At 35.7% G+C, this 23999-nt stretch overlaps 1 protein-coding gene and 2 pseudogenes across 3 annotated transcripts; 1 reads left to right on the top strand and 2 right to left on the bottom strand.

The window, feature by feature from the left end:
- Positions 1 to 1742: 1742 nt before the first annotated feature.
- Positions 1743 to 3537, bottom strand: LOC120124462 (annotated as a pseudogene).
- A 1541-nt stretch (positions 3538 to 5078) lies between these two features.
- On the bottom strand, positions 5079 to 7502 carry LOC120124464. 3 transcript variants are annotated; one of them, XM_039143127.1, is made up of 4 exons: positions 7413 to 7502; positions 7064 to 7267; positions 6435 to 6954; positions 5079 to 5536 (listed from the first exon to the last, which is right to left on the bottom strand). In XM_039143127.1, the coding sequence occupies exons 2-3, from the start codon at positions 7166 to 7168 to the stop codon at positions 6475 to 6477; spliced, it is 585 nt and encodes a 194-aa protein (XP_038999058.1). In that variant the 5' UTR covers positions 7169 to 7267; positions 7413 to 7502; the 3' UTR covers positions 5079 to 5536; positions 6435 to 6474. The 3 variants fall into 3 exon arrangements, with proteins under 3 accessions (XP_038999058.1, XP_038999057.1, XP_038999059.1); XM_039143126.1 differs by lacking the exon at positions 7413 to 7502 and having other exon boundaries at positions 7064 to 7369; XM_039143128.1 differs by lacking the exons at positions 5079 to 5536; positions 7413 to 7502 and having other exon boundaries at positions 6484 to 6562; positions 6679 to 6954; positions 7064 to 7353.
- Positions 7503 to 18448: 10946 nt separating this feature from the next.
- On the top strand, positions 18449 to 23997 carry LOC120124459 (annotated as a pseudogene).
- Positions 23998 to 23999: the final 2 nt, after the last annotated feature.

Genomic DNA, 23999 nt, shown 5'->3' with positions numbered 1-23999 from the left:
CATTTTATTCGAGTTCAATTTTTGAAATTTAATATTTTAAATTTAAGTTTAATTTAAAATAAACCATTTGCCAAATTCGTATTTATACGTGAAGTGCTTAGGAAGTCGTAAAATGTGTAGCGGATTAACAGATGAATAGATTGTATTATTGTTAAATAATCTTTAAAAATATGTTTTAAAATCATCATTTAAAAATTAATATAAAATTATTATATAAATATTTCGTTATTTCATGTTATTAAATAATTATTTTATAGAGAAGTGTTTTTGATAAATTTTAATATATAAAACGTTTATGATAAGATCCGGTCGGATATGATAATGAATGATTCAAATTTTCATCAATAATGTGGGCTAATAACCATTAGATAGAAGACCATCCAGCGTCGCTAGAAGGTAAAATTGGACCAGTAAGATTAATAGGGATGGCATGGGATCCGAATTCGACGGGTTCCGATCGAGTAGGATTTTTTTTTAAAAAATCGGGTTCTGGTTCGGGTCAGTTTTTTTAAGTGTGAAATTCGGGTCGGGTTCGGGTTTATGGTGAAAAATATCCGACCCGAAAAAATATATAATTTTACTTTATATATTTAGGAATAATTACAATAATACCCTTATATATATATTTTTTTTTCAATTAAATCACTGTTTTTATTGAATAAAAATAGTTTTTTTTTTTATTTCGGGTGGGATCGGGTCGGATTGAGTTTTTAAGTTATATATCAAGTCGGGTGAAATCTTATTTTGGTCGGGTCGGGTCGGGTCTCGAGTGGAGACTCTCTTGTTCTCGGGTCGGGTCGGGTGGACCAAAAAACCCGACCCATGCCCATCCCTCCCTAGTAACATATATGAGTTTTTTATTTAGCATAATAGGGCAAGTAAAAATTTATTTTGGGATTTATGATATTTTCTACATTGACATGGAACTCGTCACGTCGAGATGACGAATTTTAATAAAAATTATTTTTTATTCGAACTTTTTATTTCGATGTGATAAATTTTAATAAAAATAATTATATTTTATTAAAATTCATTACCTCGACGTGATGAGTTCAAATAAAAAATATTTTTTATTGAAATTCGTCACTTCAACATGACGAATTTCAATAACACTAAAAAATACCGTAGATCCCAAAATATAAACCGAGATTCCTAAAGGGCTAAAAGAAAAACCGCCTTAGCTGGCAAGAAGCAAGGGAGGATTCTGGAAGTTCAGTTCACCTATATTTATTGAGATGGGTTTACTTCACCATTAATTAATTAATTAATTAATCTATGGACAATTACAATTACATCTATGACCCTCAATTGAAAATCTCATCATGCTGACCATAGAAATATCAATCGAAGGTTAATCTCTTCCTTTCCCGTTTCAACAAACTTCATTTACGTTCACCTAAAAGTCAGCCTCGGATTACTTAATTAATAAAACATATTCATATTATAAATATAAAATTAAATATAAAATCATAATATAAAACGATACTGATTTATTATCAAACACATAATTGAACCAACGACCTTATTTTACCCTTAGATTTACAACATAATTGAATCATTCAACCAGACATCCGATCGGAACGAATGTCGGAAAATCGACAGATTTTATCCAAATGTCAGCAGAAACACTCAAACAAGATTACAAAAGTATCTCAGAATTTTGTGAAACAAGTGCTCCAAGGGGCAAGAATCTACAAGAATGCATAAATCCAATAATAAAAACCAAACCTTTTGCAAATAACTATTGTACACAGTAGACAAGGCCGAATAGAATGTTGAAGCATCATCAATCATAGTCGTATTGAACAACAAACAGGAATGCTGATACCATGTAAACTCAGTTTTCATCTGTTTGGGAACCATTTCCGGATGTCGAGCGCGAAGAATTCCCTCTGCTGGACTGAGATCCTGATGCGAACAAGCCGTTGAATGGCCATGGAAACGAGAACCTTCTCCGCTTCTCCCGTCCCCTTCACTTTCTTCCACATTACCGTGTTCGAGAACGTTGCTTTCACTTTCTCTCTCTCTTTCTCTCCGGTTGCTACTACTCCTTGGCCTATCGGAATCGAGTTTGGATTCATCAGCGGGGACTTGGTGTCTGCAAACTGGACATGAACTATGAAGTTCCAGCCATGGCAAAATGCACCCACTATGGAACTTATGCTTACATGGCATTTCCTTTGCTTCACCACCAACCTCGAAATCATCTAGGCACACAGAACATTGCAAATTCTCCTTGATTTTCACGGTTGGCATGGCCTCAATCGCCTCTTTTTGTGCTGGTGGCGTCCCGTATCTGTTGGGGTCATTTTCTGCCAAGTGCTGCAACAATAAATCTAAGCCAGGACCGCTGAAATAATCGCCTATAGACCCTATATGGTTGGTGTTCTGGTTTTGACCACCCTGGACAATGATAGTTTGATTGAAAGGATTGATCAAAATCAGACGCTCTCGTTCCCTGTCCCGATTCCGATTCCGATCGCTATCCCTATCCCTATCATTCTCGGAATTATCGGTTTCAGATGCCATTCCATCTCTAATACCTTGAAGCAACTGCAAAATCGTCGCAGAGCTTCTTCTTCTACTTCTCATGATGGATTCAAGCTCTCTGTCCAAGTCCATATCACCTCCATGGCGAGCTTCACCATCAGAATTCTCACCATCCTCTTCATCAAACTCAAAATGTCCAAGTCTTCTGCGGCGACGGGGATTACCCATCATACCCAACAAGATGGGCGCCCACAGAGAGGGCGCACGATCGGATTGGAAATTCGAGTCCATGTCTTGAGCACCGTCTCCGGTGCCACCGCTCATTTCTTCGACAAATCCACCTTGACAAAACGGGCATTTAATCTCAACTTCCATGATCGGAGTAATCACTTGAAAGCACTGGTGACACCAGTACCTTGCTGCCATTGCTTCCTCCATTATCTTCGACGCCTTTCCTCGGCACAGATTATTTTTCCTCTTTTACAATCTCTTTAGGGTTCTATCACAAGCAAAGAGCAAATAAACATTATTAAAACCAGTTACAGTTAACTAAAATGGAAAGCAAATCTGCCCACAGAGATCATAACTTCTTTTTAATGATTTAGCAGATCTACATATATAAATCCCCAAACTAAATTCCCAGCGTATGATTCCAAGAAAAACTAAATAAAAATTTCCAGAATACAAAATCTTCCCAAAGAACACTAGGTTCCAACACCTAAACAATTTGTTAAAGAAAAACCCTTCTTTAGCAAAATCAAACAGCAGCGATGAAGGATCTTTGATACTGAAACCAACAAACTTCAAATTCCCAAACCAAAACATAAATTCCCCCCCAATAATTATGAAAGAAACACAAATCAGTCCAATAATTAACACAAGCAAAAGAAAAAACAAAATACTTCAGATACAGAAACATACAACAGAGATGATTTTGAATTTATTTTCTTCTTACCTTTAATTACAGCAAAGAAACGAAAAGTTGAAGAAGCATGGAGCAAAAAGAATGGTATGAGTTGGAGGATTTTGATTGCGTCCAAAGAAGAAATGAAATGGTGATAGTTGTACTTTTTTCCTTTTATATATTATATTATATTATTTTGTAATAAGGGATATCCAAACGCGTTGTTGGTAGGAAAAGGCATGAAACTCGAATTCGACGAGTTTTGATTTAACCGTTGAGTTGTGGTTTTTTTTTTTTAATTTTGGGTTTGGTTTGCATTCGGGTTTATGATGAAAAATATTCGACTTAACTTGAAAAATATATAATTTTATTATATATTAAAAAATAATTAATAATACCCTCTATATATAACTTTTTTCAATTAATCACTGTTTTTATTGAATAAAAATAATATTTTATTATTATTTCGGATCGAGTCGGGTAAAATCTTGTTTTGTCGGGTCAATCTCGGTGGAAATCATTGTTCTCGGGTCGAGTAGACCAAAAACCCTACCCGTCCCATGCCCATCTGTAGTTGTATGTGTCTCTCTGGGGATTAATATGGGGGAAATGGTGAATAATAATAATCGAGAAATAAGATATTTTAAAGATTAATTGAGAAAAATATTTATTGATTATCTATTACCTTACCCATTTGGTCCTTTACCCTTGAAATGGTATTATATGATCATCTATTATTTTGTCTATAATCAATATTTGTATCCTTTTGAATCCATTTGGGTTAGCAAATGAACACAAAAACTTGTAAAACATTTGATCATCTTGTTAATTGGAGGACAATATAACAGATAATACAGACATGTCGACACTAAATCTAGAGTTTAGGTTAGAGATAAGAGATTTTTTCTCTCTCCAGAAATTGGTTTTCTTAAACGGGATGAGAAAATAAGTTTTCAAAAGTTCAGAAAGCAAATTGAAAATTAATTATTTTTAATGTGCCAATATTAGCAGTTCAATGATAAAAATACAATAAATTGATAACAAAACTGAAACGTAAGTGACCAATCTTGTTTACCCGAAAATAAAAAGATTGGAAATGGATTATATGACTCACATAAAATACACTTGGAACAAAGTGAAAGGAACATACCTCCCAAAACTTGTAGAAACCTTAAAGCTCATAAAGGAGGCAAAGAAACCAAACAATTAAAATAGAAATGGCCATCAACCTTGTAAGAACGCATACCTCCGACCATGGGGACCATTTTAATGGCAGTCTTCAAGATACAACACTACCTTGAACAGGACAAAGAAACGCGGCAGTAGCAGCCAGAAAGATGCCTACCAGCCACCAGGCAGACAAATAACAAAAGGAAACCACCCGAAGTTTCAAAAAGATGGCTCAAGGTCACCACACGATATCGAAAGACCCATGCCATTATGGCATTACCGGTGTCAACCTCCCTCCGGTCACGGAAAGAGGGGAAACGACGATGATTTTGGTATAGAATTTATCTAGATTTCTATTCTCACAAGTTTTTTTTTTTACATCAAAGTTTGTTCTTGCCGATTTTTCTTCAAACTTTCAGAATTTCGGATTTTGGTTTCGGCAATCCTAATCAACTAATCGTTCCATTCAATCACAAGTAAAAAATCCCCACAAATCTGTCAAAATGGGGAAAGCACAAACGAAAGGCGAATTATTATTTCTGCTTTCTAAAGGATGACACTTACAATAGAATCTAGAGATATCTCAAGGGCATCCCTCATATAGCATTCTGAATATCTCGATGTTAATCCCAAGCATGTTCAAGAGGGAGCTGTTACCACACCCATGTGGTTCTGATCTACACTTTAGAGCTAAAAAAGTAACAATGCCCTGCTAACTATAAACCTACAAATCGTGAAATCCCTTTCGAGTTTATTTCTTACAAGATAAACTGAACATCTAACTCTACTAGCTCCACCTACATCCTGGGAAAAGAATGACAGAGCAGGAAGTTCTACAAATCCCACACCCGCCAATTTCTCAGGCTGTGCCGAACAAATTTAAGAAACTTCAAAAGTAGGAATACCAAGCTGAACCTCTTACAGTTGTGGTTGAATTCAATGAGTCTGGGTCACTTTTGTAGTATTCTCCACCTGCAATTATTGAGTATGGGTTAAAGGCGCTAAGCAAAGTGATGGACTGGCAAAAAGGAAAATACTGTAACCAGTAATTAGCAGAGCTATATATTGTTGTGCAATGTTCAACATTTAAAATAAAAAGAACCAAATTAACGTATTATGCTCAGCCTCATTAATTGATGAACTATGCCACGAATCACCACTAAATTAAAAGCTTCCAGAACCAAGTAGATGAAGAAGGAGCTTTATGGATCATCAAAGAAATAGACAACAAATTTAACTAAACATGAGAGAAGATACTGCAAATTGTATTGCCGAATCCATGTAGAAAAATAGAAGAAAAGCAGCAAAAGCAATGCAGGACAAGTACTGCATTATAAACTGATAAGAACTAGTTTTTTAACAGTTAACTAAGTTGGTTCGATTATTTCAGTATGATATCCCATAATGTTTAGAAAGGCAATTTCTTCAAACGAGCCGGTGCACGTTCAGAACAGAGAGAAGGTACAATGTTTAGGAACTGCATGAATAAACAAGACAAAGAGGATAAAAGAAACCGATAGAGGAATGGCAGCGACCAGTGAATTCTTATCGAATATTGGTCAGAATCTTAGATAGTATTTCTTTCACATTGTTGTGGCTAATAGAATATAATTCTGTTTTCGAGCTGACAATCAAGTGGGGCAATGTCAGTAACTTTCAACAATCAAACCAAATAAGCAGGAAGCTTTAAACCAAAAGCATGTCAATCTTCAAAGTTAGAACACTTGGTCGACAAGAAAGGAGGTAACATTCCTAGCAGAAAAATATTGCATGACAACTTGGGACAATGAAATGCAACTTCCAGATAGTATTATTACCATCAAAATATAACTCTATATACAGAAAGTCCAAGGGAAAACAAGATGCTTACATGATTAGCCAGAAAGAGTCCTACCAAGCGATGGCTTTAGCTAAGAACTTTCGGGTTGCTGACGGTCGTCAAGAAGAGAAGAGTAATGAGATCCTACGGCGTCATCGGAATCACTGTTGGAGCGCTGTCTGGAATTGAGAAAACTATTTCTCACATCGGGTTCTCGCAGATTAGAACAACTATCTACATACGAAGCTCCCAGTCTATATATTTGAATCCATAACAGGGACGAAAAGAATCTTACGCAAGACCCCAAGATCTCCATGGCAAGCGTTAATCTGAGCGAGAAGACCAACAACATCTCATTACTTTGGTTGGACGTGTTCCAAATATCGCGGGAAAAGAGGATGAACCAAGAGATGTCGAGGAGAATGGCGCAGAATAGCAAAATGGCGTAGGTTCGGCCCAAGCTTTGACTGCTGCTCGCGATGGCAACCAAAGTGAATAATGCGATCTCCAAATTCATCAGCGACGCACCGTTGTATAATGCGCCGAGGGATCCGATCAAGGAACAACCAATCTGATCAATCAAATAACAACTCATTCTTTTCAACAAACGCAAAACGAAACCCCAGATTCTAATTCCAGTAAGGAAAGAAAACAAAGAGCGAAAGAAAGGGAGAGATTACTTGGATGTAAATGAGGATGACAGCGACATTGATGAGCCTATCGTAATCGTGAAGACAAGCGTTAATCCCTTCTCTCGCATTCTGAGACCAAAAACAAATCATCATCTGCTGCGATTCATCCAATTTTGATTGATTGATTCTTCAAAGCAATCAAATCAAAACCAACTCTTCTTCTTTTATCTTTGTTTTTCCACTCTCTTTTTTCTGTTTATTCGCCACAAAAGTTAACTTTGATTCAAGAACTGCAACACGAGATTATCAACTACTCACAAAATCATCAAATCAAAGTACTGAAGAGGAAAAAAGATTATCTTTTCCTTTTTGAAACAAGAAAGGGCAGGAACAGTACCTCTTTCTCTTCCCCTCTCCTTTTATTTGATATTCTCAAACTTTTCCCTCTTCCTCCTAGTGACAGCAAACCGATTTCTCGACCGGTTCAATTAGTTTCTTCCATCAAATCCATTTATCCAATTATGATATATAAACAATTAATTAGAAAATAAATAATTTAACTATAAATATCTTTATTTCTTAAAAATATTCAACCTGTCGATTTGTCTACCAGAACCTAAGAAATGGGGGGCAATTCTCTAAAAAAAATACCTGATAGGGCCGATACCCGACCCATGATTTTTTCCAGGATAGTTGGATCAGGTTTGGGTCGATATGTTTTTTTAACAGGTACCTGACCTGACCCGGTAATATATATATATATATAGTTTAAATTATATTTTTATTTTAGGTTACTTAATATTTTTATTTTCGAATTAAATTTAAATCCTTAATTGTTTTCTTATATTTGTATTATGTACTTTTAAGTATTAAATTTTACAAAAAAAAATTTGTTAATTTGTCTAAGATTAAAAAAATCACAATCGATATTAATAACGTTATTTTTTTCTTTTGGAAATAAACTTTATTATATATATATATATATATATATATATCCAAATATTTATCTTTAAAACTAACTTCAAATCACTAATTTTTGTGTATGAATTGTGTATAACGAACTTTTAAATTTTTATATATTTTTTTAAATAAATAAAAAAATGTGAATACCCAGATTTTACAGGTACCCGACTACTAGTTATCCGAACTTAACGAATCGATCACGGGTCGAGAAATATACTACTCGAAGAATAGGGTATCCGACACTTCATATATTTGAAAATGCGGGTACCATGTTTTGAACTCCCCTAATTATAAGATAATATTTATTCAAATATAATTCTTAACTATTTGACATTAAATGTTTATACTCATGATATTAAATTTGGGACCTTGAAAAAAAAAACTCCTTCACCGTCGAGATCGCTTAATTCGTACTAAATATTTATTTTAACAAATAAACTATAAATAGTATCTGACATTCCAGTTCTCTATTATCATAAGATCAATTTGTTAATCTAAGTTAAAAAAATTCTTTTTCTAATACAAAAAATGACAGATAATATTTAAAAAATAAAATATTTAATTTCAAACTAATTTCTAAAATTCTTAAAATTTGTTAATAAAAATTAATATTTGGGGAATATCTAAAATCTTTAATTTTTAAAAATAATATTTCTTGATTTTTTTATCATTATATGTACCAAGTGTTTCTTTACTTATTTAATAATGGCAGGTATAAAAATATATTTTAATGTTAATATTAAATCTAAAAGTTTTATTTTAGTTTTTCTATTGTAGAGAAATAGTTTAGTCCCTGTACCTTTAAAAAGTAAAAATTTTAGTTCAAAATATTACACTTATTGTTAACTGGTTTAAATATTTTGATTTAAATACATTTTGGTCCTCCCAATTTTGAACTCACGTGAACTAATCTCTCTTAAAATTTTGTTGAAATTAATTCATATTCTAACTTTAAATATTAAAGTTTAATCATCGTACGTTTAAAAAGTTAACATTTTAGTTCAAAACATTAAACTTATAGTTAATTGATTTTAATATTTTTTATTAATACATTGTAGGTCCTCTCAATTTTGAACTCGCGTTAAATAATATCTCTCAAAGATGACATTGAACGCTGCTCGGCTCGGGACCTTAAGGAATAACAACGATTACTTTACCACTGAGATTAAAATAATTTTTTTTAAATATAATACATGTACCTGTAATAGATTTTAACCATAATAATTATAATTAAATTAAGATTTGAGTATTTGATCAATAGAATTAATTAATTTTAATGGTGTGTTTTAAATCATATTTGATTAAGGGATCATAATCATGAATCTTAGATTGGCAGGCTTTATGCCTTATGTTTTCCCATTTGCTAGTTTTTGTTAGGTGGTAGCATCAACTGCCCAGATAGTCTCACCCATGTTGGAGCCTACTCATCACTCATCATAGGCTTGGCATTTTATTATTGAGAAAATAATGTCAGTGACCGAAAATTCCTTATAATATACGATTTTGACCAACTTTTTTTCGATTTGCCAAAATGACCAACAAAATCGCAATGCGATCTCTAAATCACAACGCGATCTCCAGTAAATCAAATCAGTTTCCAGATTCGTAACGCGATTTTGACTATCGCAATGCGAATATGTAAATCGCAACTCGATAATACATAATCGCAACGCGATAATACAAAATCGCAATGCGATAATACAAAATCGCAATGCGATTTTCAAAGCGCCATTAGTATCACAACGTGTATTTTATTTTCAAATTCCAAACACGAATGTTAATACATCCCGTAATCGTAACTCTTAACCTAAAACCCTAAATCACAACTCAGCCCCATCTCCATTCTCACTCTTTTTACGGCGACATCCGTCCCTATCTCCGGCGAAATCCGTCTATCTCCATCTCTCAGAGCCACCCTCACAATCATTCACGATCAGAAATGGAAAATCAACCAAATCAACCACCGATGGTTAGTTTTTTTTAATTATTTTTATTTTGAAATTTTTGCATTATTATTAGGTTTTTCATATTGAAATTAATGATAAGTTTACTGGTAATTTTAATAATAAATTAACCATTTCACTTAGATTGCTTATTAAATTCATTCGATTGATGTCAATACTGCTAAACTGTTTAGTCTTTAACCTTGTAAAGTTAGTATTTGTCTTTGTTTTGTCTTTTGGTTGAAGTAATGCAATTCATTCAAGTTATAATTTTAGACAATGACTATTTGAAACCGAGGATCGCAACGCGAAATGAAAATCGTAACGATAGTCAAATTCGCGTTACGATAGTCATTTTCGTGTTGCGATTTTCATTTCGCGTTGCGATAGTCATTTTCGTGTTGCGATTTTAAGTTTCAGAAACTATTATTCTTCTGCAAATTGAAACTTGAATGAATTGCATTACTTCAACCAAAAAACAAAGACAAATACGAAATTTACAGGTTGCAAATTTAAGTTTGAAGAATAAACTACTACTACTCTTTATGTTTATTATTGTTTTTGGTATATCTTCACAGTGTAATTTTTAATCTAACTTGGTATGTTTATTGTTTTTATAGAACTTTTTTTTGGCTCAATTGACCTTAAGGAATAAAATAAGCCTAGTCACTACAATTGCGTCGAAGCTTTCACTTGTACAAAGAACATTGTTTGAGGATACTTGCTTCGGGCCATGGCTGAAAGTACAACATCCGGGTGGAGATGTTATGTTGACCCATTTGTGGCTTCAGACCATGACTAGCGATCTACCCGAGAGTATAAAATGTGGTAATGAAGAGATATGGTTTCATTTTCCACCGGCGTATACGTGTTTTAGGCTGGAGGAGTTTTGCTTAATCACTGGTCTACGCTTCGGACACGATGATGTAGGACGATACACTAGTCATATTACCCGCCCATCATGGTTATCCCAGGTTTTTCCTGAGCTGTCAATGGAGAAGCCGAATTTACACGTCGACGACTTGACGAGATTATTGAATAAGAAATATGGTTTTACTAGGATGGATGACGTCGATGTTGTCCGAGTATGCCTTTTAATACTTTTGCATGCCGGCTTTTTAGACAGAGAGGCCAAACAACCTATTCCTAAGGACCTAATATTATTGGTAGAGGACCTAAATGCATGGAACTGTTTCGTGGGGTTCGTATCTATGGAAAGCTACCTAGAATAAGTTGTCGTCTGCCTTTGATGACCGCAAAAGTTTGCGTGGCGATGGTTCAAAATACACTTTGTCAGGCTTTATTTGGGCCTTTAAGGTAAGAATTTCTATATAATGTTTCCAAAATTATAATTAATTATTTAACAATTACTAATGTTTGTGTATTATATTGTTTTTGTAGATTTGGATATTTGAGGCTTTTCCCGACATGCAAACATATGCATTAAAAACTTCAAATGATATTCCTAAAGCTATTTCCTGGAAGAGGAAACGACGGCTGTTGATTTGGGAAGAGTTACTACGGTATACGACAATAAATGATGTAAGTTAACACAAATACTACCATATATATAAACAAGTTATTACTAGTACACGTTTAACTTTGTTTGAGCTTTTATATTGTTAGGAGGTCAACACTCCATTACAGAGGCTGACACCCACGGAGGCTGAGCTTGCCACTGATTGGTGGCAAGCTAGTAAGCGTTTTTTTGATGGCACGGATGATGAGCAGCCTCCACTTCGAGAGCCATCACCTCACCCAGAGCCATCACCTGATCGACCACACTATATACCTCTACAACGAGAGCCATCACCTATTCCGTCACATCATCGAGCCTCTTCTCCACCATCACCTCATGATAGGTGAGCGACAAAGATGCCACGACATTTATCTCCCTATTCTCCACCTCCACCTCCAAGGGATGAGTTAGGGGAGTTACGTGATGATGTCAATGCCTTGCGTGAGGAAGTCGGTACTTTACGCGATGACAATGGTGCATGGCGTGACGAGGTATCTACTTTACGTGGTGAGGTAGCGGCTCTACGTGAGATGGTAGTATCGTTGCAGAATGAGGTTCATACTCTACGCAACGAGGTAAGTTTAAGATTTTTCATATTTAACTTGATTTACTCTCGATTTCACTTAGATTGCTTAGTAAATTCATTCGGTTGCTGTCAATACTGCTAAACAGTTCTAAAATAACCATGTGAAGTTAGTATTTGTCTTTGTTTTGTCTTTTGGTTGAAGTAATGCAATCCATTCAAGTTTCAATTTGCAGAAGAAGAATAGTCGCAACACGAAACTTAAATCGCAACGCGAAAATGACTATCGTAACGCGGAAATGACTATCACAACGCGAATTTGACTATCGCAACGGGATAATCGCAATGCAAAATAAAAATCGCAACGTAAAAATTGCAATGAGAAAATGACTATCGCAACGCGAATTTAGTTTCACGTTGCGATTTTCTCGTTGCAATTTTTATTTCGCATTGCGATTATCCCGTTGCGATAGTCATTTTCGCGTTGCGATTTAAGTTTCGTGTTGCGATTTTAAGTTTCAGAAACTATTATTCTTCTGTAAATTGAAACTTGAATGGATTAGATTACTTCAACCAAAAGACAAAGACAAATACTAACTTCACAGTGTTGCAAATTTAAGTTTCAAGAATAAACTACTACTCTTTATGTTGTCCTTGAACAAGCACTAAACCTATATGATGTCCTTTTAAATGTTTATAAGTGCTTACTTTCGGAATGTTAAATGATGCATTTTGTGAACTATGATGGAATAATGACTTGGGTGAATACCGTGCAAGTTTGAAACATATTTGTATTTGTTTTCACTGTTTAATATCATATTTGTTATTTACTGATTTATGTATTAATAATTATTTTTAGCGGCCCGATAAGGTGGATGCTTTACGTCAGGTTTTTCTTGTACGACGGGGTTCACGCATCATACGACATGCACGTGCCATTATGTCTTCGTTCACCCCAATAGTGCGAAGACTCCGTAAGAAGAAGCCCGACTCACTGTCATCGTTCAAGAGGCCTCTCCTATCGTTCAAAAGGCCCCTATCATCCCTCAAGAGTCCCTTCCCACCATTCAAGAGCCCGATTCATACAGCGTAATATGTCGAATTATTGAGAAACCCCCTCACGTGCCGGACATGATGGATGATTGTTGGCTTTCGTATGAGTTACCGACCAGTACCATTCCGGTAAATGAAGTGGAGAGGAAACAACTACCAGAAACAATTCTGGATAATACCCTTTGGGCTAAAACCGCAGTTGATTTTTATCTACATGAGCGGAGCCAAGTTTGTTACGCTGACATATACAAACTCAACGATGATATGCATTGTTGATTGATCGATCTTGGTGTGGTGTGTTATTAGGGGTTGAAGACAAAGGCTATTTCGATGGGGGGATAAGTCTTATATTTCTTCTTATATTTCATTTTGATTAATTTTTTAAAATTTATGTAATTCACTAATATATGTCTTTTTTGTAAAACAACATATTAATGCATGGGTGTCACGTCTTCTAATAGTAAGGAAATTGAAGAAAAAAAATACGCGATATACAATTATGCTGACGTCTTTTCACGTAGTTCACTTGAAGAATCAACGACAGAAATCATATGTGTTGGCTAACGGACAAGCTAAACTTTATCCTGCATGGTGGGAGGTCGATAAGGTTATTTATTTTTTAAAATATTTTAAAGGTGTTCATAAATAAGTGCACAATTTGAATTATTACTTATGATTGCAGGTGTTTATCCCTGTTTTGGAACATACTCATTGGCTTCTCGTCGAGCTTCAGCTCCCATCACTGAAGACAATAGTATGACACATGATAAATTACATATCATTGTCTGATTTGAGAGATATTATTAAGGGATGGAGCTCTCATTTGGCTAAATTCTTGGATGCGATTAATTATTGGACTTATTCTGGAAACAAGAAGTCAAATAAGTTCAATGTTACAGTTATCAGAGACGAGATCGCCACAACAAACGCAGGAAGTCAGAGGGGATTGTGGTCCTCTCGTATGCATGTGCTTGGAGCGTTTGACGACAGGAAGTACACAGTTTCTACCTCCCACCGATAGAGATAGAGGTGCAGTAGGCTTGTGGTTTTGGTTTTTATGGCTAGAGCGATATATGCGAGACGCTGCCTACCTGCATCCGCGTTATGAAAATGTCCATAAACAATTTGTAAGTCAAATGCAAGTGTTGTTAAGTACATAGAATTCAATAATAATTTGTTGTTTGTTGGTTTTAGATGTGTAGAAAGTGTTGTTTGAGCAAATGTTTGGTTTCTGCAGGTTAATCCTGAAGTGAGCTGCGTGAAATTGATGTATGAGTGCATAAACAACTGTCTGGGGTACACTTTTTTTGATTGTTTAATTGATTCTTAAAAGTCTGATTTGTTTAATTGATTCTTAAAAGTCTGATTTGTTTAATTGATGAGGAAAATAAGAATTATTAGCATTTTTTGCTTGTTTAATTGATTTGTAAAAGTTGATTTGTTTAATATTGATGTGTAAATAATTCTTATTTGTGCTTGTTTAATTGATTTGTAAAAGTTGATTTGTTTAATTGATGTGTAAATAATTCTTATTTGTGCTTATTTAATTGATTGAAATGTAAAAGTTGATTTGTTGATTTCAATATGTATCATATTGAAGGCAAAAGACATATTGAAGGTACACTTTCGCAACGCTAAACTCAAAATCGCAATACGAAAGCCAAAATCGCAACGCGAAAGTCAATTTGCATTGCGATAGTCTAATACGCTTTGCGATTTTCTCGTTGCGATAGTCAAATACCCGTTGCGATAATCAAATTCGCGTTGAGATAGTCAAATTCGCGTTGCGATTTTTGAGTTGCGATAATCAAATTCGTGTTGCGATATTCAAATGAATGTGTAATAAGTGATAACAAATGAACATATCATAGCAATGTTCAAACTCAAGTTACTAATATATGCCTAACTGAAAATGTTAAAAGTTTACACATAAAATACACATAATACAAAGTTTGCATTTAAAAATCACCTAAGTTAATAGTCCCAAAAGGCGAAGCCGGTCGTGATTGGGATTTTGATTTTGATTGCAATTTTGATTGCCTTTTTCTTGACACCATATGAGGCTTTGGATTTTGATGAGGGTCCATATTTTGGTAGAGGATCCATATTTTGGTAGAGGAAAAGATGATTGTGATGGCACTGGTGATCCATATGTCAACCTTGTATGACCACTTTCCTTGCACCGACTACATGTTGATCTCTTCTTCTCTTCACCCTTAGACGGTATACGATCGTAACTTTTTGGTCGGCCAGGTAGCCTTCTGTCCATGGCTGGTGGTAAAACTGTTTGTAAGTCATTTGGTATGTCTCACTCAGAATGATGTGGAATAGGGTAAATAATCTCAGCATAAGTCTGTCGATATACTTCTGTAGTGTAGCAATCCATAGCGTATGCGCTTGAATCATCTTGGTTTAGAGATGAAGAGCAACTTTTATAACATGGCCACATGGATAACCAGATGTTTTCCATTTCATACAACTACACGTCTTTGCATTTAGATCAACAAGCCCATTTAAGTTATTATCCAGTACTTCAAACAAAGTGTTTGAACATGGTTCAACTCTCCATGACGTTGACTTCACAACACGTTTCGTTATCTTTTTTTCAGTCCATGGTGTAACACGATGTTCCAATGTTCCTGTAAATTTAAATAAATAATACTTAGTAAAATATATATAAGTTACGAATTTAAAAATAATACCTACATGGTTTCTTTTCTTGTAGTACCACTGTTGAATAGAGGCTCGAAAAAACTCCATTAACATAGTAATGGGTAATTTTCGGGAATGACGACTTAGAGCGTTAATTGATTCTGTACTATTAGACGTCATGAAACCATATCTTGCTCCAAGTTGATGTACTTTTGACCATCTTTCAAACCCGACATCTTCTAGTGTTTGAGCACACTGAGGCAAAACACGTCTTAAACAATTTATATGCTTATTAAAATCCACTTCCCGATAAGCTTTTACAGCCTTCCAGTATGTCTATTTGTGATTTTTTATACAAGCAGACATTGATTTTAGATTTCTATACAAATGAACACCACAAAGTCCATGAAAAGCATTTGGGAAACACCTTCTAACAGCGTTGTCAATTGAGTTTGCCCTATCAGATATGATTGCTAGATTGCTAATAGGACCTATGCAATCCCTAAGATGCCCCATAAACCATGTTCATGAATCAGAGGTTTCAAATTTGCCAACCCCGTAAGCTATTGGCAGTATCCCATTGTTAGCATCCATGGCTACTGCTAATAGTTTACTCCAAGGTATCGACCTTTTAAATGTGCTCCGTCAACTATAATAAATGGGCGCATACAAGTAATAAACGAACGAATCTACAAAATCATATACACAAGAAATATAATCATTTAAATGTGAAATGCATGTAACTAACAAAAATGAGTCAACAAAATTATATTGATTTACTAACCGCAGCACAAATGGCAATAAACAGAAACTCAAAGCGTCCATCTCTATTTGTTTTGATATGAGTTACCAACCCAGGATTTTTCAGCTTTAAATTGTGACAATAAGCCGGCAGTTGGGCAAACGATGCTTCTGGCGACCCCCTCAACAATTTCAAGGCATAACATTTGGCTCTACAAGCTTGAGAATATGAGATACTAATCTTGAACCGAGCATTCATTTCAGTCATAATTTCATGTCCCCAATATACCCTGTCATTCAAAAACATTAACTCAGCCAGAAAACCACCCAACACCTTTTTGTTTGCCTGTCTATGGTGAGGAAAAACTTGGGTTATTGAGCATGTATGTTTATCAATAAAAGTCCTAACTTGAAACATTTCGCAATCTTTTATCCTCTTTGCAATCATACGCCACGTACAGTTTTTGTCAATCACACACCTTGTTTCGAAACGATCTTTGTTTGATTTGTTAACTTTTAGTTGACAGCCATCTTCCACACATTTCGTATACAAATCTATCTTCAAGTCTTCCTTTGTATCAAAATAATCATCTTTCTTGATACAAATAATTTTGTGTAACAATCAACTGCTATTTTTACCAACTCTTCTTCCGGTATCTGAAGTAATTCTGGCATATTCCAGTTATACTCCCGTGGCATTTTCTTCGGGGACTTTTCTTCGGGGATTTCTTCTTATTCTTTTTCTTCTTCAGGGTTATATGAATTACAGAATGGATGTTCAATATGTTCATTCACAGTCGTAACTTCCTCCTCATTATCATCAACAACATCTTCCTCGACAGCGGCTGTTTCATCATCAAAATTTGGGTATTGACCAATATCAAAATCATTACACGCAGAGTCTGTTTCTTCTTCTGAAACATCATCAAAATTCGAGTATTAACCAAGATCAAAGACCGGGTATTGACTAAGATCAAATTTCGAATACCGACTAGTACTCACAATTTTTCTGTTGGCTCATCATCGTCCAACTATTAATACGAAAACCGGAATTTGGTGCTGAAAGTTGATTGAGATTTGGATAAGGGAAAGGTTGTGGGTTTTGAGATTGTGTTTAGTATTGGAAATGTGGTGAAACAAAATTTGCTTGGTGATGAAATTGTGGTGGAACCATTAAATTTTGAGCACCATAAACTGGGGTTGAAAAACTTAGTTGATTACTACCCGCTATTGACCCAACTTCACTACTTCTAGGTTCAACAACATACAATGTAACATCATCTTGCGAAACACTAATGTAAGCAATGAATCGTTCAACATCTTCATTGTCGGTTAACAAATAAACTTTACATTTTTTTGATAAGATAACCTAAATCCACTTAAGGGCTCTAAATTCAATTTATTGGCAACACGTAACATTAGAGTTTCATAAGTTAACTTTTTTAATGACAGTTTTAGTTGAAGATTCATGGGTAAAGGCATATATTGTAAAACACTATAAACATTCTCCCATGACCCTCCAAAACACAAATGTATCCAAACATGATCAACATTAGATGATTTCATTATTGTAAATTAATTTACTAAACAAACGAGTGCGAAACTAAAACCTGTTGCCGGATAGGGAAGTATGTCGTTGGATATAGGAACGGATGTCACCGGAGAGAGTGATAGATGGAGATGTAATGAGTTGCGATTTAAGGATTTAGGTTATGAGTTGTTTATGCTGCGTAGTTATATACCCAAAACATTTGTATTGCGAAACTAAAACCTGTTGCGAATTTGAAATTCAGTGTTGCGACAGTCAGAATCGCGTTACGATTTACATATTCGCATTGCGATTTTACAAAATCGTAACGCGAATTTGGAAAATCGCAATGTGATAGTCAAAATCGAGTTACGAATCTGAAAACTGATTTATGATATTAGAGATCGCGTTGCGATTTAGAGATCATATTACGATTTTATTGGTCATTTTGACAAATCAAAAAAAAATTGATCAAAATCGTATATTATAAGAAATTTTCGGTCACAAAAAGTGATATGGAAGGGAGCTCTGGAGGCGGCGGTGGCGGAGCAGACAGAGGAGGCGGAGGAGAAAGGGGAGGAAACGATGTGGAGCTGCTTTGCAAAACACTCCAGGTAGAACACAAGCTGTTCTACTTCGATCTCAAGCAGAACCCACGTGGACGTTATCTGAAAATCTCGGAAAAGACATCGGCCACCAGGTCAACCATCATCGTACCTTCCTCCGGCATCTCCTGGTTCCTCGATCTCTTCAATTATTACGTCAACTCCGACGAGCAAGACCTCTTCAGCAAGGAATTGTAGCTCGACAGCAAAGTCTTTTACTTCGACATTGGCGAGAACCGGAGGGGTCGTTTCTTGAAGGTACTATCCTTATTATTAGTATTATCGTCACTCTACCACTTCCATTTCTCTTCTTCCTTTTGCAGTTTTGTTTCCTGTATGTCGAGCTTTAGAAGAATTGGTTTAGGGGATCGGATCTCTTTGTGAATTGGATGATGCTGTAGAATGACATTTTTTTTTGGTTATGAATTATGATATCAGTAAATAACCAAGTCTTCGCTGTACATCACTTCGAATGTTAGGTTTTTTTTCTTATTGGTCTTCAATCAGATATTGTAAGCATTGACCATTCCGGCTATCAAGAACCCTAACCATCTTGTAATTTATAGTGGTGACTAGTATATCTTGTCTTTTGTCATCGGAGGTTTCCGCTGATTTTTTTTTTCTTCCTGAAGTAATTGACGAAGAGCAACTTTGTCTTCCCTTAAATTCAATTTTCCTGTTCTTATTAGCTCGAAAAAGGTGGTGTATGAACAAGACCTCTTTACAATAACTGGTCTTGGACTAGGAGAATGAAAAGACCATGAATTAGGAAGTTTGACTTGATTAGAGTGACTTGCTTAAAGCGGGTTTTTATAGGATATCGGCACCCAACATTCAAATGCACATCGATAATATTCTGAGAGCAGATTCTTTAAACATTTTTCGTGTTTGAACTGGAGCCATAGCATTGGATTCATTAATTGTCCAATGGTGGAAAACCTTTTACCTTGATGAATTAATTTTAATATTCCTTGAGACATTGAATATTCTAAATGCTTTTTGCATGAGATCTACCTTGTTTCTTTCTAATGAAGCTTCTTTTTCATACCTTCAGTTTAATGGAGTGTTGCTGCTCCCAGGGTTCCTTTATGAGAATGATACCTGCTCCTCCAATTCAATATTCTTTGTCTGAAATGTCATGTTTTATTCTGCCAGTCATCTAGCATCAATTGATGCTTTTATTTCCTGGCAACAATAATGCTTCCTTGAGACTCCCAAAATCTATTTTCAATCACCAGAAATTTGGTCTATATTTACTTCGTTGTAAATGCGTCTGTTTGAACCTTGGATCAGCTTCTTTTCTGTTCTTCCAAGTAAATTGCATGTTCAATTGAGAATTTTCCTTCCTTAGAAACGGTATTAGCTTCTCCAATTCAACACTCATCTCCAAAGCCTGATCTCTGGTGCTTGGTTCTCTCACCCTTTTCTGCTAGCATATATAGCTTTATTTCAGAGCATCACAATGCTGTGATGAAAGTTCAGATATCTTGTATCTATCTCTCTAGCTTTGGTTTTAGTTCCTTTGCAGTATTCTGGCTGCTTGATTGGGCGAAATGGAAAGCAAACTTTACTTGCTTGAACTTTGCAAATCAACTTGTAGATTGTTGATTATATTTTATCAAATTTGAGTTTTTTATTTTCCAAGCTTTATTCCTTCCAAAACTCTGCTAATCTTATCTTAATTAGAGGATACAGTTGGATGGGTTGGGTTAGGTTTGCATTTAGTTGGCTTGGTTTTTCGATTCTTGTTCTTTGAGGTTTTAAGTTGGTAAAGTTCTGGCTGTTGCCTTTGAGTCAATTCTTTCTGGGTTCTGAAGGCCTTATTTTTAGAGGATTGATCTGCACGTTGATATATGTTGGATATGTATGAAACACAGATTCTTAGAGGGCAATGAAGAACAGAGGTTTCTCGTTTCAGAATTTGAACATTCATAATTAGTGGAGAAATAAATAAATATCCAGCAAATCTCCTGAAAGAGAGAAGAAACTGAACGAAAGAGTAATCAGATCATTCTGATAATTTCTTGTTGAAACTAACCTGGTGATTATATATTTTTTTCTTTCAATTAATGCCGTAAATAGCGGTGTATTTAAACATATCCAGACATACACACAAACACTGACGTACATGCATCCTTGTGAGCACAAACATATTGAAAACAATTTGACTATTTAGAGCTATGGTTTATGAGAAGGAAGCCTCTTCTTTACCAATCTTTTTCCTTTCTATTTTTAAGATGCTGTCTTCTATTTGTCAAAGATTAAACTCCTTGTTGTCGGATTTCCTATGGGGAGAGGGGTTGACAAGAAGAGAATGCATTGGGTGAGTTGGGAAATATTTAGGCCGTTGAATGGTGGAGGCTTGAGAGTTGCTGATTTGAGACTCACTAATCGAGCGTTGCTGGGTAAGTGGATCTAGAAATTTGCTAATGATAAAACTCGGTGTGGAAGAAGTTCTTATGCAGCAAACACAAAGTGAGTTGCAATTCCATGGATATCAATAAGGTTATCTCCCAAAAGACTCATGGATTTGGAGGGGAATTGTGAACAATTATACGAAGAATGATGCCATTGGAGGTTGTCTTAGGTCTCATGCAAAACTTCAAATAGGTAATGGTAAATCTATTTCTTTTTGGAGTGATACTTGGCTTGGGGTGTTCCCTTTGAAACTGCTGTACCCGAGAATTTTTGCCCTTTCTACTAATAAAATGGGTCACGTAGCTGATTTTGGGAGTTTTGAATCGACTGGATGGGAATGAAATGTTATGACTAGGAGGAATCTTTGTGATTGGGAGGTGGAGCAGTTGGTAGAGTTACTTGATAGACTGAAATTCATTAAGCTTCTCGAGCCATTGGATGATTGTTTGTTGTAGGATGGTTCAGAGAACGGATTGTTTTCGGTGAAAGCTTGTAGGAAAGCTCTTTCTCCTTCTCATGATGATACTTTTCAGTGGAACAAATGTGTATGGCAGGGTTTGGTTCCTCCTAGAGTGGAGACTTTCCTGTGGCAATTATCACATCAAAAAGTTGCTGTGAGAGTGGAACTGTTGAGAAAGGGGGTCCATATAGGGGACAACTATCTCTGCCCTTTATGTAACAGAGAGGATGAATCTGTTCAGCATCTTTTTATTTCTTGTCAGGTTTCTTGGGATTTATGGACGAATCTTATAGGGTTTTGGGGTGTTCGGTTAGTGCTTCCAGCTCACCCTCATAATCTTCTCAGTTCATGGGTGGATTTGAGGCCTAATTCTGCGATTTGGCAGTTTATTCCAGGGGTAGTCTTTTGGACTATTTGGAAAAAAAGAAATGAGATTATCTTTGAATAAGGAAAGTTGGACAGAATTTCTTTGTTTTTCACTGTTCGTTTCAGATTAGCAAAATGGTTTTTAGCTAAGTATCCTCTTATTTCCATTCAGGTTGATTCGTTAATTGGAGATCCTTCCCTGGCTGACTTTTTATCTACTTCTAAGAATCCAAACAGCATTACTGGAATCCTCCTCCAGTGGACTTTTTTAAGATGAATGTGGATGGGGCGGTTAGTAGTGTTGGGAGGTTGACGGGTATAGGGGGTATTCTCAGGGATTGAAATCGGGTTACCCTTACTTCTTTTTCAGAGAATGTCGGTCCTGCAACTCCCATTCTAGCAGAATTGATGGCTATTAAAAAAGGCATTGATATCTTTGTTTCTTCAAAATGTGCTTCGAAGGGTAGGCTCATAATCGAAAGTGATTCGAAGACAGCAGTGGATTGGATCAAAGATCATATTTCAGCTCCTGGTTGTATGTATAATTTTGTTAAGGACATTGTGTCTACTGTTTTTGTAAATCAGGTTATTGTTAGGTGGATTCCTAGGTGTTGTAATAACGAGGCTGATAAGCTAGCTAAGGAGGGAATTGGGTGATTGTTGATGTTGTTTTGGTTGGTGCGTTTGTATTAGAGGGGAGCTAGCATAGGAGTGTTTTAAGTCTTATGTTTTCTGTAGGAGTGCTATGTCTTTAGTCCTTTGTATCGGTAATAGTGTGGTTATGTCTTTTGTAAACTGATTCTTCTATAATAAATTGATGCACTCTTTTCCTCCTTCCGCTAGTGGGTTCATGCCTTACGGCAGTGAAATACTAAGGGGGAGGTTTTTAACGAGGCATCCTATTCCTATCAAAAAAAAAATGAGAAGGAAGCATAATTTCTATTTGTGAGCTCAACAGCTCGTAGTGCCTTTGATTTCTTTTATTGCAAGTAGAACTGTATCTTGTTTTTGATTCTTTGCATTAACTTTCGAGTTTTTCAAAGATGGAAAAATGTAAAAGTTTTGCGTTTGCCATCTTCTTTTAAAAGAACTATTTCTCTAAAGAAAGTATCTTTGAAGGTGTCTGAAGCATTTGTCAGCAGAAACCGCAGCACCATTATTGTGCCAGCAGGAAGTACCAGGGATGAAGGGTGGGCAGCCTTCAGGAACATATTGGCAGATATCAATGAGGCATCAAGGCTTTTCACATTGCCAGATCAGGTCTCTTCGTGTTACATTCCTGTGCTCCTCCCTTTCCAGTTTTCTGCTGTTATACATGAATTGCATATTTAGTTTCATTTAATCTTTCAATCTGATAGTTTTTTGTGTTTATATGGATTTTATGAAGCAGCAAAGTTCTGAACCTTCAGAACACCTTGTTGGGCTTTCAGATGATGTTGGAGCTGGCTTCATATCTGGACACAACCAGCCTACCTCAAATTCTGATTTGAATGTAGATAGATCAGTTGAATTGCCTACACAGGACGAAATCGGTAACATGGCGGTTTCAAAGGTTATCAGAGTTGATCAGAAGAGGTTTTTCTTTGATCTGGGGAGCAACAACAGAGGACATTTTTGAGGATATCTGAAGTAGTCTCTCCATTCAACGTTCTTTCTTTTCCTTCCATTTTAAAATAATGTGTGCGGGTGTCTGTGTATACACATATGAGAAATGAGATGAAAGTGCAGGTATGGAGTATATTGGTTGATAATAGGATGGTTCAACATTGCAGGTTGCAGGTTCTGACCGGTCTTCCATCATTCTCCCACTGTCGGGATTAAAGCAATTCCACGAAATAGTGGTTCGTGGAGATAACAAAGGATTGCATCGAAGGAATGATCGGTGCAAATGTTCGAACGGTGGATCCACCTCAAAGGTGAATGCCTGCCGGTTTAACACGGGGAAATTGGTAAAATAAATAATCGTGATTCTGTCGAGTTTGGTTTAAAGCCTTCTGTTAGTTGTTTGATAAGAGATGCAATTGTGCTGTTGTTGCTTGTGCTCTGCTCTGTTATTTTCATCCCACCTGCTCTCATTCAAGGCTTGGAAATAATCCCATTTTTATCTGTTTGATTAACAGAGAAATATTGGAGATATAAGTTGTGAAGTTTAGTTTCATAGGAAATAATGGATATAAAGCTTTTGGATAAATTGTAAATTGACCCTCTCAATA

The sequence above is a fragment of the Hibiscus syriacus genome, unplaced genomic scaffold (assembly GCF_006381635.1).
Source record: "Hibiscus syriacus cultivar Baekdansim isolate YM2019G1 unplaced genomic scaffold, ASM638163v2 tig00110418_pilon, whole genome shotgun sequence".
NCBI lineage: Eukaryota > Viridiplantae > Streptophyta > Magnoliopsida > Malvales > Malvaceae > Hibiscus > Hibiscus syriacus.
This window is presented reverse-complemented; position numbering and strand designations above follow the sequence as displayed.